The following is a 12,549-nucleotide window of genomic DNA, read 5'->3' as shown; positions in this document are numbered from 1 at the left end:
GGCGTATTTATTGTGGGCCACCGTCCCTGATATACTAGTAGGTCTTTATTTAGTGCGATCTCAAATCTTTACGTACCAAAACTTTTTGACTATAAACTTTACATTGAAATAGGTATTTAGATACTTTTTAAATTTTTTAGTCTACAACACACAAGACACGAGTCTCTAAGCAAGTTTACACAGTTTCGAAGCTCGAAGGTCCGAAATTACAAATCTTTACACCCGAGTTTTACAAATCCCTATTTAGATCCGTTCTTCCAAAAATGCTTATTTCTCCAAAAGTTTTGGTTGTTTGGCTGCATCTAAACAGGACCTTAGTTTACCTAAAAAATCAAAAACTTTTCAAAATTCTCCGTTAAATCAAATTTTATGGCACATGCATTAAATCAAGTTACTTCATGATTGGACAATATTTATCAAATAAAAACAAAAATATTATAATATCAAAATCCAAAAACTTTTTGTATCTAAACAAAGCTATAGTACAAGATTTGAGGCCTCTTTAGATCCCAAAACTTTTGGATGTAAATTTTACATTCAAATAGGTGTTTAGATGCTTCTCAAAATTTTTGGTCTACAACACACAAGACAAGGGTCCCTAAGCAAGTTTACACAGTTTTAGGGCTCTAAAGTCCCAAATTTCAAATCTTTACAGCTAAGTTTTACAAGTCCCTGTTTAGATCCATTCTTCCAAAAAGTGCTCATTTCTCCAAAAATTTTAGCTATTTGGCTGCATCTAAACACGGCTTGATGGATTATTAACCGATAATGTGTCCCAAATAATTCCTAAATAGTAAGTATGGAAAATTTCTATTGACTATTAAACAAAAAGAACAAATAGCTAGCGAGTACTAAATAGCTGGTTTAGCATGATCTCTCCAAAATAGCACTTTCACAGCTTAAGTAACTTCCCGTTGCATTGTTCATTTTTATTATTTCGACACTCAATCTACCTAGCTATTTGTAAATTACCTAATATATAGCCCTGATCCGCTGTGTTTCTGCAGCGCTCTTGCTGCTGCATGATGCAGCCACACCTCAGGCCTTGTTTAGTTATACCAGAAATCCAAAAACTTTTCAAAATTTGTTATCACAACGAATTTTATGGCATATGTATAGTGCATTAAATATATATTAAAAAATAATTAATTGTACAGTTTGCTTGTAATTTATGAGACGAATCTTTTAAACCTAATTAATCTATGGTTCAATAATAATCGCCGAATACAAACAAATGTGTTATAATACCGAAAAACTTTTCGCCTAGAGGACTAAACAAGGCCTCAAACGAAAATGGCTGCTGCAGAAGTGCAATCCAGCACATGAAATCTAAAATTCATTTCGCAAATTATAGATAAATTGTGCAATTAGTTATTTTCTTTTATCTATATTTAATCATTCATACATGTATCGTAAGATTCGATATGATAAGAAATTTAGAAAAAAGTTTGGATTTCAAGTGTGGCTAAACAAGGCCTTAGATCGATGTCACATATGTGACAACAGATGCTCGCGTCGTCTATAAGGTCAGTCGCATTCAAAATTTCATGATAGTTTGATGTGCGTTAGATAAACAAGTAAATTTATTGTAGGACACTCTTCAATGGTGCTCAAGGTTTAAAATCGCATATTATAGACATCTTTTTCAGGAGTTATAAACCTATAATAGAACTATGGTAGATGGAGTTCTGTCAGAAAACCATAAAAATATGAGTAGTTAGTCTAAAAACGCCATCGACGAAGGATGGTGGTGAGTCTATAACGAGATCCACGCCATCGACGAGGGCCATCGTTGGACAACGACGACAACCGCGGTGTGCTAACGACGAGGGCCGCCGCAGAATGATGATGAGTCGATGACGTTGGACTACAGCAATGGCCCTTGTAGGATGGACAATAAGTTGATGACGTGGGATTATGACAAGGGTCGCGGCGTGCTTGATGATGATGAGAGCCGTCGTGGCACAACAACGAAAGGGTCGCGACGTGTTGACGAAACCACAACTAGTTTCTATGCATGTCAAATTGTGTAAGCACTATGTATAGAGAAAACCATATACACTTTAATGGGTAACTTCTTCAAAATAAATTTTTGTCTACTCATATATATCTTCTCTCTGCATTATCTACTTATTATATCAAGTCTCTCTTTATCTTGAATCCCATGTAGACATACTCCCACCACACCTTTTGTGCCGCCTAGATTTTCATGCTACATAGGAAATTTTAGTGAAATTTGTATCCACGAACAAGAGTATTATAAAAATATATTAAATGATTAATCTAATAATAGGTATTATGCACTAAAAATATTAGTATCTCTTATATAAATTGGATCAAAGTTGAATATGTTTGACTCCTCGATACGTGAGAACTACACTTAAAAAGAGGAGAGAGTAGTTTCTTGCCTAAAAAATCATTTTTTTCCTATTTCTTCTTTAATTTCAATGTCACGCCACAATTTTCTCAATTGACACCTTAATCAAAAAACATAGAAACCATCTAATTTTAGGTTAGGAGTACCTTATCCATTTGAGACTTCATGTTTTTTTTTAACCTTGCAAGATAAAGTAGCCACAGGATATGGCAAGCTTTGGTTGAGCCTACTGTGTGTAAATAAAGAAAAATGAGTCAAACAAAGCTCCACGATCCACGGTTATATGGCACGGACCAAATTCAGTCTATGCCTATATAAGGTGAATTTTCATAAGCAGAAGCCGTGTGACTAAACTTGGACGAGTTTCCCTAGCCTTTGACAACAACTATAGAGTATATATGTTCTAAAAAAAACTATATAGATCATAATTTATTTTAAGACAAAGGGGATATATAGTATAATTCGGGGAAATATACTCTCTGCAGTCCTCCAGTTTAAAAATAAACTTATAATTATGTATTGCATAGTATATTTGATTAGAATTTCAACTTTATCAAATTTATACTATCTAAATATTATTAGTCAGATTATTAAATCAAAGTTTGTAAAAGCTTAGGGCTTCTCCATTGGAGAGAAAAAAGTGACTCAATGTCCTACATGTCAGCAGAATGAGTCGGTTTATCCACTGGAGTATATCGACCCATGAAGGAGAAAAAGAAGAGTCGATGCAAACTTTTGCATGGGTTCATCAGCGGCCATCAGCAATAAAAAATGATTTCTCCCTTCGATGAAGGGCCATGAAGGTTGTATCCTCCTTGCTACCGTCCCATTGGAGGGCCCCATGTTCTCCACCACTGCGGATGCTCTTAGGCCTTGTTTAGATGTGAAATTTTTTTAGATTTCGTTACTGTAGCACTTTCGTTTGTTGTGGTAAATATTGTCTAATTATACACTAACTAGGGTCAAAAGATCCGTCTCGTGATTTACAGTCAAACTGTATGATTAGTTTTTATTTTGTCTATATTTAATGCTTCATGCATGTGCCGAAAGATTCGATGTGACAGAGAATCTTGAACATTTTTTAAATTTTGGGGTGAACTAAACAAGGTCTTATATGACTTGTGGCGGACCGGAGGAGAACTTGTGTTTCTAAGGCCTTGTTTAGTTCCGAAAAGTGAAAAGTTTTTGGTACTGTAGCACTTTCGTTTGTTTGTGACAAATATTATCTAATTATGGACTAACTAGAATCAAAAGATTCATCTCGTGATTTACAGCTAAACTGTGTAATTAGTTTTTATTTTTGTCTATATTTAATGTTTAATGCATGTGCCACAAGATTCGATGTGACGAGAAATCTTGAAAACTTTTTGGTTTTCAGGTGAACTAACAAGGCCTAAGCCGCCTGCCCGTCACTCGAAGCGTCAAAGTAGCATGATGCGAGGGTCACTCCGGGAGTCCGGGGTGGTTGGTGTGGGAGGCTGTGGGAGTTGGCGACCCGTACCAGTCCCCCACGCCACCCTGCACGACCCAACGGAAGCACGGGAGCCACACGAAGCCGGTGGCCGTGGCCGTGGCCGCTGCTGCGCCGCTAGCCCTGGCACCGGACATGGCCTGGTTGCCCGTGCCCCGGCCCCGTGTGTGGCTCGTCGCGGCACCGCGCCCGCAATCGCGCGACCCTCTTCTTCCGGTATTCCCAGTGGGGCAGTGGGCACCGGTGGTCTATACAGGCTGCAGCGCAAAGGCTGCTTGCGCCACCAGTAACGCTGCTGTGCTGTTGGTGTTGTGCGCTGTACCGACCGGGACGCCAGCCAGCCACATTTCTGCTTGATCGATCGACGGGTTTGATCGCGGCGATGCATGCGCGCACGCACGCAATCGCAGCTGATGAGTGGAGATGGCGCGAGAAGTGTCTATATTTGTTTTCCCTTTACGAGAGTGACTGCTTTTTAACTTTTGTTGTGGTGGTGCGATGGAGAGAATGAAGGCTACCGCAGGCCGTTCGGCTGCACTACTGGCTGTGGCTGCAACTCTGTAACTACATACTCCCTCCATCCTAAATTGTAAGTCATTCCAAGAATCTTGAAGAGTCAAAGTATTTTCACGTTTAACCAAAATTATAGAGTGAAATACTAAGATTTGTAACGTAAAGTGAGTATACTATGAAAATATAATTAAGAAAGAACCTAATAATATTTAGTTGGTATCATAATAATTATTATTTTATCATATAAATTTGGTCAAACTTTAAAAAGTCTGACTCTCCAAGATTCTTGAAATGACTTACAAATTGGAATGGAGGGAGTAAGTATGAACTACTATAGCGTGAACTATAGAAGTTGCAGCCTCAAAGCTGCAGCGAGCACGCCTATTTGTTTGCCTGGATAAGTAGTGAGGCATTATGGCCGTGTTTAGTTCTTTATGGAAAAAATTTCGCGACACTATAGCGTTTTTGTTTGTTTGTGATAATTTTTGTTTAACCATAAACTAATTAGGCTCAAAAGATTTGTCTCGTCAATTCCGACCAAACTGTGCAATTAGTTTTTATTTTCGTCTATATTCAATACTCCATGCATGCGTTTAAAGATTCGATGTGACGGAAAATTTTGAAAATTTTTGTGTTTTTTGGGTGGAAGTAAACAAGGCCTATATGGATCGAGCGCTAGGAAGAGTTGGCGTGGCATATCTTTTATTTCTTCTTGGTGTGGCATATCTTTTATTTCCTCTGAGCAGACACTTTTAAGTTTTGCGATGGTGTGGTATAATGACAGAGAGAGAATAAGAACATATTTGTTTGTGTGGATTAGAGTGATCATATAACCTGGATTAGACTAACAGTACTAGGGACAGGTGTAAAATAATGACACATACTTACATCCGGTGGATGAAGATGGCGGGGATGCGTGGTGTGTCCCCCACCCCCCCTCCCCCGCCCCCCACCCTCCCCTGAATTAGACTAAGTGGGTGTTTGGTTTGCTCCAGTAAACTTTACCGCCTATCACATTTAATGTTTGGACATACATAAAATACTAAATATAGATTATTTACGAAACTAAAAACACAAATAGAGAGTAATTTGTGAGACGAATCTTTTAAGCTTAATTAGTATATGATTCGACAATAATTTTTAAATAAAACGAAAATGTTATAGTATTTGTTAAACTTTACCAACTCCAACCAAACACCCCCTAACACTACTAGGGACAGGTGTAAATAGTGACACACACTTGCATCCAGTGGATGGAGATGGCGTGGTGTGTTCCCCTCCCCTCCACCTAAGCATGGTGCAATCTATCAACGAAGGGAATGATGATATGTTTGTTTGCCTGTATTAGAGTCACTGGCGGAATTAGGAGGGGCCATGACCACCCTAGCACAATGATTTTTTTACATATATATGAAAAATTCAATTGCATAGCTTAAAAAATGTTATTTCACTCTATTTTGATGATAAATATTGTGCTTTTTCATTATCAGTATACTAAATATATGTGTAAAAACAATGAAAAGCTATTGAAACATATATTTATTGTACATATTTAGCAATATATTACGAAGTGCCCTCGTAATCTAGATTTAGCGGTACCAGGTGGGTCTATATGAAGAAATATTGTGTTTGTTTGCCTACTTCAGTCATGACTCCAAACCTCTATACTTACAAGCAACACTTGCGCAAGAGTAGGGGGGCAGCAACATGCACATAATTCAGTTTCTCTCTAGCCGCATGTTGCTATATATTTATGAAAGTGTTGTTTGTAAGTGTAGAGGTTTGGAGTTATGACTGATGTAGGATAAACGAAACTCATAATGTACGGTAGTTTTTTTTTTGGCGCTTTAAAAAAATATATGGACTTGGCTCATTGCTTCATTGAGATAATTAAACAAACAAGAGAAAGTACACCCTATAGCTATAAGGACAACTCCAACTAAACTCTCAAATTTTGCACCCATATTCTTACAAATGAGAGGTCGTTATCCATATTTCAGCCCTTACTTGGTAGAGTACTCCAACCGATCTCTTAAAATGTTCCTATTTTGCACTATATTGTCATGGACCCTACTTATCAGCTCCGCTTTTCAACTTTATCGAAAGAGAGAAAGAAGAAATACGCAGAGGATGAGAGACTCCTACATGCATGTAAGGGTTCTAGAGAGAGAAATGAGAGTCGGGAGCCAAATAGTTGTTCGGTTGGAGAGCAGATTTTGAGTTTTAATCTCTCAGAAATGGGATAGGGGTTCATAGAGTCTGGTTGAAGTTGCTCGGAGCCACCTTTCCAGGCAGGCGAACAAAGACACGCGGTACCACCGAGAGACCCATCACCTCTTTTTCGTGGCATGCACGAACGAGCTCATTCATGATCAAATGCGTTCACGTGGGATATGATATGTTGCCAAAACCATTCCGGTCCCCGATCCGATCCAACGGGCGCCCGGGGCATTACTGCATCGTACGGCGATGGATCAAAGTACAGCACGATTCAGCCCGTGACAATCATACGCGTCGCTGGTCGGTGCGTGGCAACTGACAATAAACAATTCCCCAGTTGCTCGCTCGATCGATCGATCGATCGGACAAAGCGGGCGTCGCCATCGCGTGCGTGCATCTCCGCTCCGGTCCCGCCGAGGGCGGGCGCGGGATCTCATAGCGAGCTCTGGTTGGAGAAGCTCTTTCTTGCATTTTTCAGCGCATGCAGCCGCCACGAGTGACGGACGAGTCGACCGACGCACGCACGCACGCACGGTTTGGAGGATTTTTGCGGCGCGCGGGCGGGCGGAGGGGCACAGGCTAGATTCGCAACAGGTACTGTGCGTGGGTTTTGGATCAGCAGTTGCCGCCAACGCGAGCCCAAACGCTGCTTTGGCATGGTGTGTGTGGGAGTCGACGAGGCAATGCAAGGAGCTCGACGATGCGTTGCCAATGCACGGTTGTGAGTGTGACGGGGATATCCTTTTCTCCTAGTCCTAGGCGTCCAAATCCCGCTATAATAAAAGTATTAGTTAGTAGAAATTAATACTCTGAAACGAAACGAAATATAATGCTGCATTGCATGCAACCAAGTGCATCATTGGGTTTGCGTTTAAAACCAAACAAAACTGTCTCGTCGCAACCAAGGATGAGTATATACTTAATATATACTAATACTATTTCCTCAAAAGTATATACTAATAATAACTGGACTGAGAGAGGTCCAAACGCACTTTTCCTTAATATAAATGAACATCCTTGCAAAGTCCAGCGGAGACCATTGGTTGGCAAGGCTTTTTAATTGTTGGTCTTTTCCTTTCTGAAAGATCTCTTGGTGGTCTTTGTAAATGCGTGTGACAGTGTGAGCCTCTCCTCGTGGAACACGCGATGGGATTATATAATCATTATATGTTGCTTGTTTTTCTTAAAGATGAGTCTGAACTCTCAAACCGAGGCCTTGTTTAGTTCCAAAAAATTTTCTAAATTTTTTTAAATTTTCCGTTACATTAAAGTTCACATTACATGTATGGGTTACTAAATATAAATAAAAAATTAACTAATTACATACTAGTTTGCTTGTAATTTGCGAAATAAATCTTTTAAATTTAATTAGTTTATGATTAAATAATATTTGTCAAATATAAATAAAATTGTTACCAGGTGAGTATGAGTAGTGCTTGTCTGTTTAGGTCTAGCGGCTAAAGTTTGATTCGTGACACATCAAATGTTTGATGCTAACTAAAAAAATTAAATATAAGCTAATTATAAACTAATTATATAGAAGTAGATAATTATTAGCTCATATTTATCGTAGCACCATATTGTTAAATCATATATTAAAATCAAGATTCATAGATTTGTCTCGTAAATTAGTCTCAATCTATACAATTAATTTTTAATTAATCTATATTTAAATGCCTAAATATTTGATATGGTAAGGACTAAAGTTTACACCGCATCTGTCTAAGCTATTCTTTAACCGTCAGCGCCATGTGTTGCGGGAGCGAATCATGTGCAGGAGTGTATCACATAGGGAAGGAGACTCCGGCGAAACAACATACGCACGGATGGCACGAGGAGACTCCGGTTATTCGGCTGTTGGTTTTTGTGGCTAATGAATCGGCTGATACTGTTTTGATGTGAGATAAAAACACTATCATGGTTGATAAAGCCGGCTCATAAATTCAAGCGGCTTTTTTACTGGCTGCATGTTAAAGTTGACTGACCGATCGTTCTAGGACTGCTTGACTGGATAGAGCCTGGTGAAGACTAGTAGTAGTGTAAAACTAGCAAACTTTACTAGGGGAAAAGTTAAAGCCCAAAACAAACCAAATCCATGCGTTGCATGCAAGCTGCTATGCTGGGGATAGACGTCATGAGTTAGATTCGGTTTGGATATATCTGCAGGCCAGAAACCGCACGGTAATGGTAATTCGGTGAGGTAGTGGGAAAGGAAAAGGAGAAAAAGGATAAGTTGACAGTTGAAGCTCTGAGGTGGGCTGCTAACCTGATAGCGGCCCGTAGTCAGCAGCTAAGCCCATTATTTCAGGAGAAGCTTCAATTCCGGCCTGCTACATCTGTAAATCATATTTGCAGTACTAGGCTGTGCAAACTAGTCCGGAAGAGGTTATTCTTGGCCGACATACGGATGCGCTAGTGGGTGCGTGTGTTTGTCCGTTTTTTTGGGCGCCTTCGCAAAGATGTAATACTGGAAATTATCATCTGCTGCATAATGACATTTCACAAGAGCATGTTTGTTTATCTGAAAAGTTATAACTAAAAATACTGTTATTTAATTTATTATGAAAGAAAAAAACATTATTAAATGATCGATAAATTCGGTAGATAATTTTAAGCGAAGAATCCCAATTGTGATCTTTCTGGTGGTACTCTTGCAATCCGAATGGCCTGCCAAGGAGTTCCCAAAAAATTCTGCAATTTTTTTGAATTTCTCGTCACTTCGAATATTTAGACGCATGTATGAAGTATTAAATATAGACAAAAACAAAAACTAATTACACAGTTCACCTATAAATTACAAAACAAGTCTTTTAAACCTAGTTAGTTTATTATTAAACAATATTAGCCAAATACAAATAAAAATAATACACTGTCTATTTTTTTTAAAAAATAAAAGTAAACAAGGCCCAAATTTTGGTACAGTACGAGGCAGGCTTATCCAATTTATCAACGATCTCTATCTAAGACGCCACGAGTCCGCGTAGATGTTGTGATGCAGTAAAACACGTGCGTTGTTTAGATACTGTAGCATTTTCATTTTGTATTTGACAAATATTGTCTAATTATAAACTAACTAGGCTCAAAAGATTTGTCTCATCGATTCCGACTAAAGTGTGTAATTAGTTTTTATTTTCGTCTATATTTAATACTTAATGTATACGTTTAAAGATTCGATATGATGAATTGCCACAATACACAAGCGTACAATTTTGCTGCTCCACATGTTCACGTCGCCATCGATGCTACCTTGCCAAGTGTGACCACTCCTGGTTCAAAAAAAAAAAAAGTGTGTGACCACTCCTGCCTCTGCCTGCTTCACTGCACTGCACAGCAGCCCAAGAAGGAAAACTCCCGCGAAGCCGTCCACGTTCATCGCTCTGTCCAGAGGATCATTCCGGATTCCCAACGAATCCGGACACCTCTCGCACCGGCGCCTCACGGTCACGGCTCACCGTCTCACACGCACGCGCCCGGGCCCGGCAACGGAACGAAGCCCCGATGGCGAGCTTCTTCGAGGGCGCGCGCCTCCCGCAGCAGCGGGTCGTCGAGGGCGTCCCCTTTCCGGCGGTGCTCGTCCCGAGAGCTCCCGCCGGCACCGGCGCCGGCGGGGTGGACGAGTTCCTGGCGGCCGTGCGGTCCGAGCGGGCGTCCCGGCTGGAGCCGCTGGTGCGGGACGCGGGGGCCCTGCTGCTGCGCGGGTTCCCCGCGACGACGGCCGCCGACTTCGACCGCGCCGTGGACGCCTTTGGGTACGAGGAGCTGCCGTACGTCGGCGGCGCCGCGCCGCGGACCAACGTCGTGGGCCGCGTGTTCACCGCCAACGAGTCGCCGCCCGACCAGAAGATCCCCTTCCACCACGAGATGGCTCAGGTAATTAAAATTCTTCAGCCTCCTCGCCAACTGAATTGGGCTTGCTTAAGCCTTTTTTTTTTCGAGAACATGCGTTGCTTAAGCCTAGTAGAGCTTGTTCGCTTGGCAGAAAAATTAGAAATTCTCAAAAAGTGGTATAGGAAAAGTTATTAACAGTCGTGAGCAACACTGTTCTAGCTATAGATTTATTTAACCAATAATGTAAGAACGCTGCATACAGTGGTCATTTTTATGCCAAGTTGCCAACTTTCAGTTAAATGAAAAACAGTTTGTGATTGCAAATTCCATTTTTTGACCACATAATGTCATCTAGAACAGAGTTTGGTTAGCATGATGGAATTAGAGCATCTCGAGGAGTTTGGTATAATTTACTTGCTAAATTAATAGATCTAGAAAGTTAATAAAAGAAATAGCAACTTTAAATTTTGTTCTACTCCAACAGTAACCTATAATAGCTTTCTGAAATTTAAAAATTATTTGCGATTGCAAATTTCAGTTTCGAGCTCATAATGTCATCTAGAGCAGAGTTTGATGACCAAGGTGGAATTATGGTTTACAACACGCTTTGTTTTTAGGTTCCAACGTTTCCATCCAAACTGTTCTTCTTCTGTGAAGTGGAACCAAAGAGCGGCGGGGAGACACCAATAGTACTGAGCCATTATGTCTACAAGAGGATGAAGGAAAAATTCCCCGAATTCGTGGAGAAGCTGGAGAAGGATGGGCTGATATATACAAGGGTTTTGGGAGAGGGCGATGACCCGTCTTCGCCAATCGGGCGTGGATGGCAATCAACATTTCTCACTAAAGATAAAGCCGTTGCTGAGGAAAGGTAACACATCGCATTCTGCCATTCTGTGGTGATTTTGTCATGAGTTTGGAACGTTTGCATTCCAATCAAAAGAATTGAGGCCTTTGTAACATCTTTCAGTTTCATCAGATATTCATGAATGACCTTATGTTATTGGTGAAGCACCGTACCACATGCATTCCCTACTGAGTACTGAACTTTCGACGTACTCAACCATTCTGCATGAACATTGAACAGGGCTGACAAGCTCGGGATGAAGCTGGAGTGGACGGACGACGGCGTGAAGACGGTCATGGGCCCGATCCCCGCGGTGAAGTGGGACGAGAGCCGGGGGCGGAAGATCTGGTTCAACAGCATGGTCGCCGCCTACACGGGGTGGAAGGACGCCCGGAACGACCCCGTGAAGGCGGTGACCTTCGGCGACGGCTCGCCGCTGCCCGCCGACGTCATCGCCGCGTGCGGCCAGGTCCTGGAGGAGGAGTGCGTGGCCGTCCCCTGGCGGCACGGCGACATCCTCCTCATCGACAACTGGGCCGTCCTCCACTCCCGCCGCAGCTTCGAGCCTCCTCGCCGCATCCTTGCCTCGCTCTGTAAATGATGTGTGTATAAATATAAATGCGCTGCCATGGCCCCCTGGACAGTGGTAGTAAGGCCTTGTTTAGATGTACCAAAAAATTCAAAATTTTACAAGATTCTCCATCACATCAAATCTTGCGGCACATGTATGAAACATTAAATATAGATAAAAAAAGATAACTAATTGCACAATTTATCTATAAATAACGAGACGAATCTTTTAAACCTAGTTACTCTATGATTGGACAATGTTTGTCAAATAAAAACGAAAGTACTACAGTGTCAAAATCCAAAAAGTTTTTGGATCTAAACAAGGTCTAAGTATATGGATTTATGGAACTGCTTTGCTGCTCCGATGAATTCCTGAACTGTGGAACGCTGGGATGGGAAGAGTGATGTTTAGAAATTCCGTAGAATATTGGTGGTGTGTGTTAGTGTGTACGACCATTAGTGTATAGAGGGATTCGTTGTATTGAGCACTGGTAAACTCTCTGAACTGGAAGCAGCAGGAGAAAGTGTATGGGAAGTTGGGAACAGGCCTAAAAGTACATTGGGAACGGGCCGTCTGGTTAACAGGCCTAAAGGTCTGTTTGGTTACGGGGCGTTTGGATATATTCATGTCATACTATCTATGAAACTAAAAACATAATTAAAAAGTAATTTACGAGAAGAATTTTTTGAGTCTAATTAGATCATGATTAGATACTAATTACT

At 40.9% G+C, this 12,549-nt stretch overlaps 1 protein-coding gene across 1 annotated transcript; it reads left to right on the top strand.

Annotated features, from left to right (window-relative positions):
* On the top strand, positions 9,892-11,968 carry LOC8078736 (clavaminate synthase-like protein At3g21360). The gene is made up of 3 exons (XM_002457157.2): positions 9,892-10,451; positions 11,027-11,280; positions 11,497-11,968. The coding sequence occupies exons 1-3, from the start codon at positions 10,080-10,082 to the stop codon at positions 11,855-11,857; spliced, it is 987 nt and encodes a 328-aa protein (XP_002457202.1). The 5' UTR covers positions 9,892-10,079; the 3' UTR covers positions 11,858-11,968.

This window comes from Sorghum bicolor, chromosome 3 (assembly GCF_000003195.3).
Source record: "Sorghum bicolor cultivar BTx623 chromosome 3, Sorghum_bicolor_NCBIv3, whole genome shotgun sequence".
Classification (NCBI taxonomy): domain Eukaryota; kingdom Viridiplantae; phylum Streptophyta; class Magnoliopsida; order Poales; family Poaceae; genus Sorghum; species Sorghum bicolor.
This window is presented reverse-complemented; position numbering and strand designations above follow the sequence as displayed.

Bases quoted from the DNA above. Each gene is read 5' to 3' on its own strand.
- LOC8078736 (XM_002457157.2), top strand. From the start codon at position 10,080: ATGGCGAGCTTCTTCGAGGGCGCGCGCCTCCCGCAGCAGCGGGTCGTC. The intron at 10,452-11,026 runs GTAATTAAAATT...CTTTGTTTTTAG, and splicing joins TCCACCACGAGATGGCTCAG to GTTCCAACGTTTCCATCCAA. The intron at 11,281-11,496 runs GTAACACATCGC...AACATTGAACAG, and splicing joins AAAGCCGTTGCTGAGGAAAG to GGCTGACAAGCTCGGGATGA.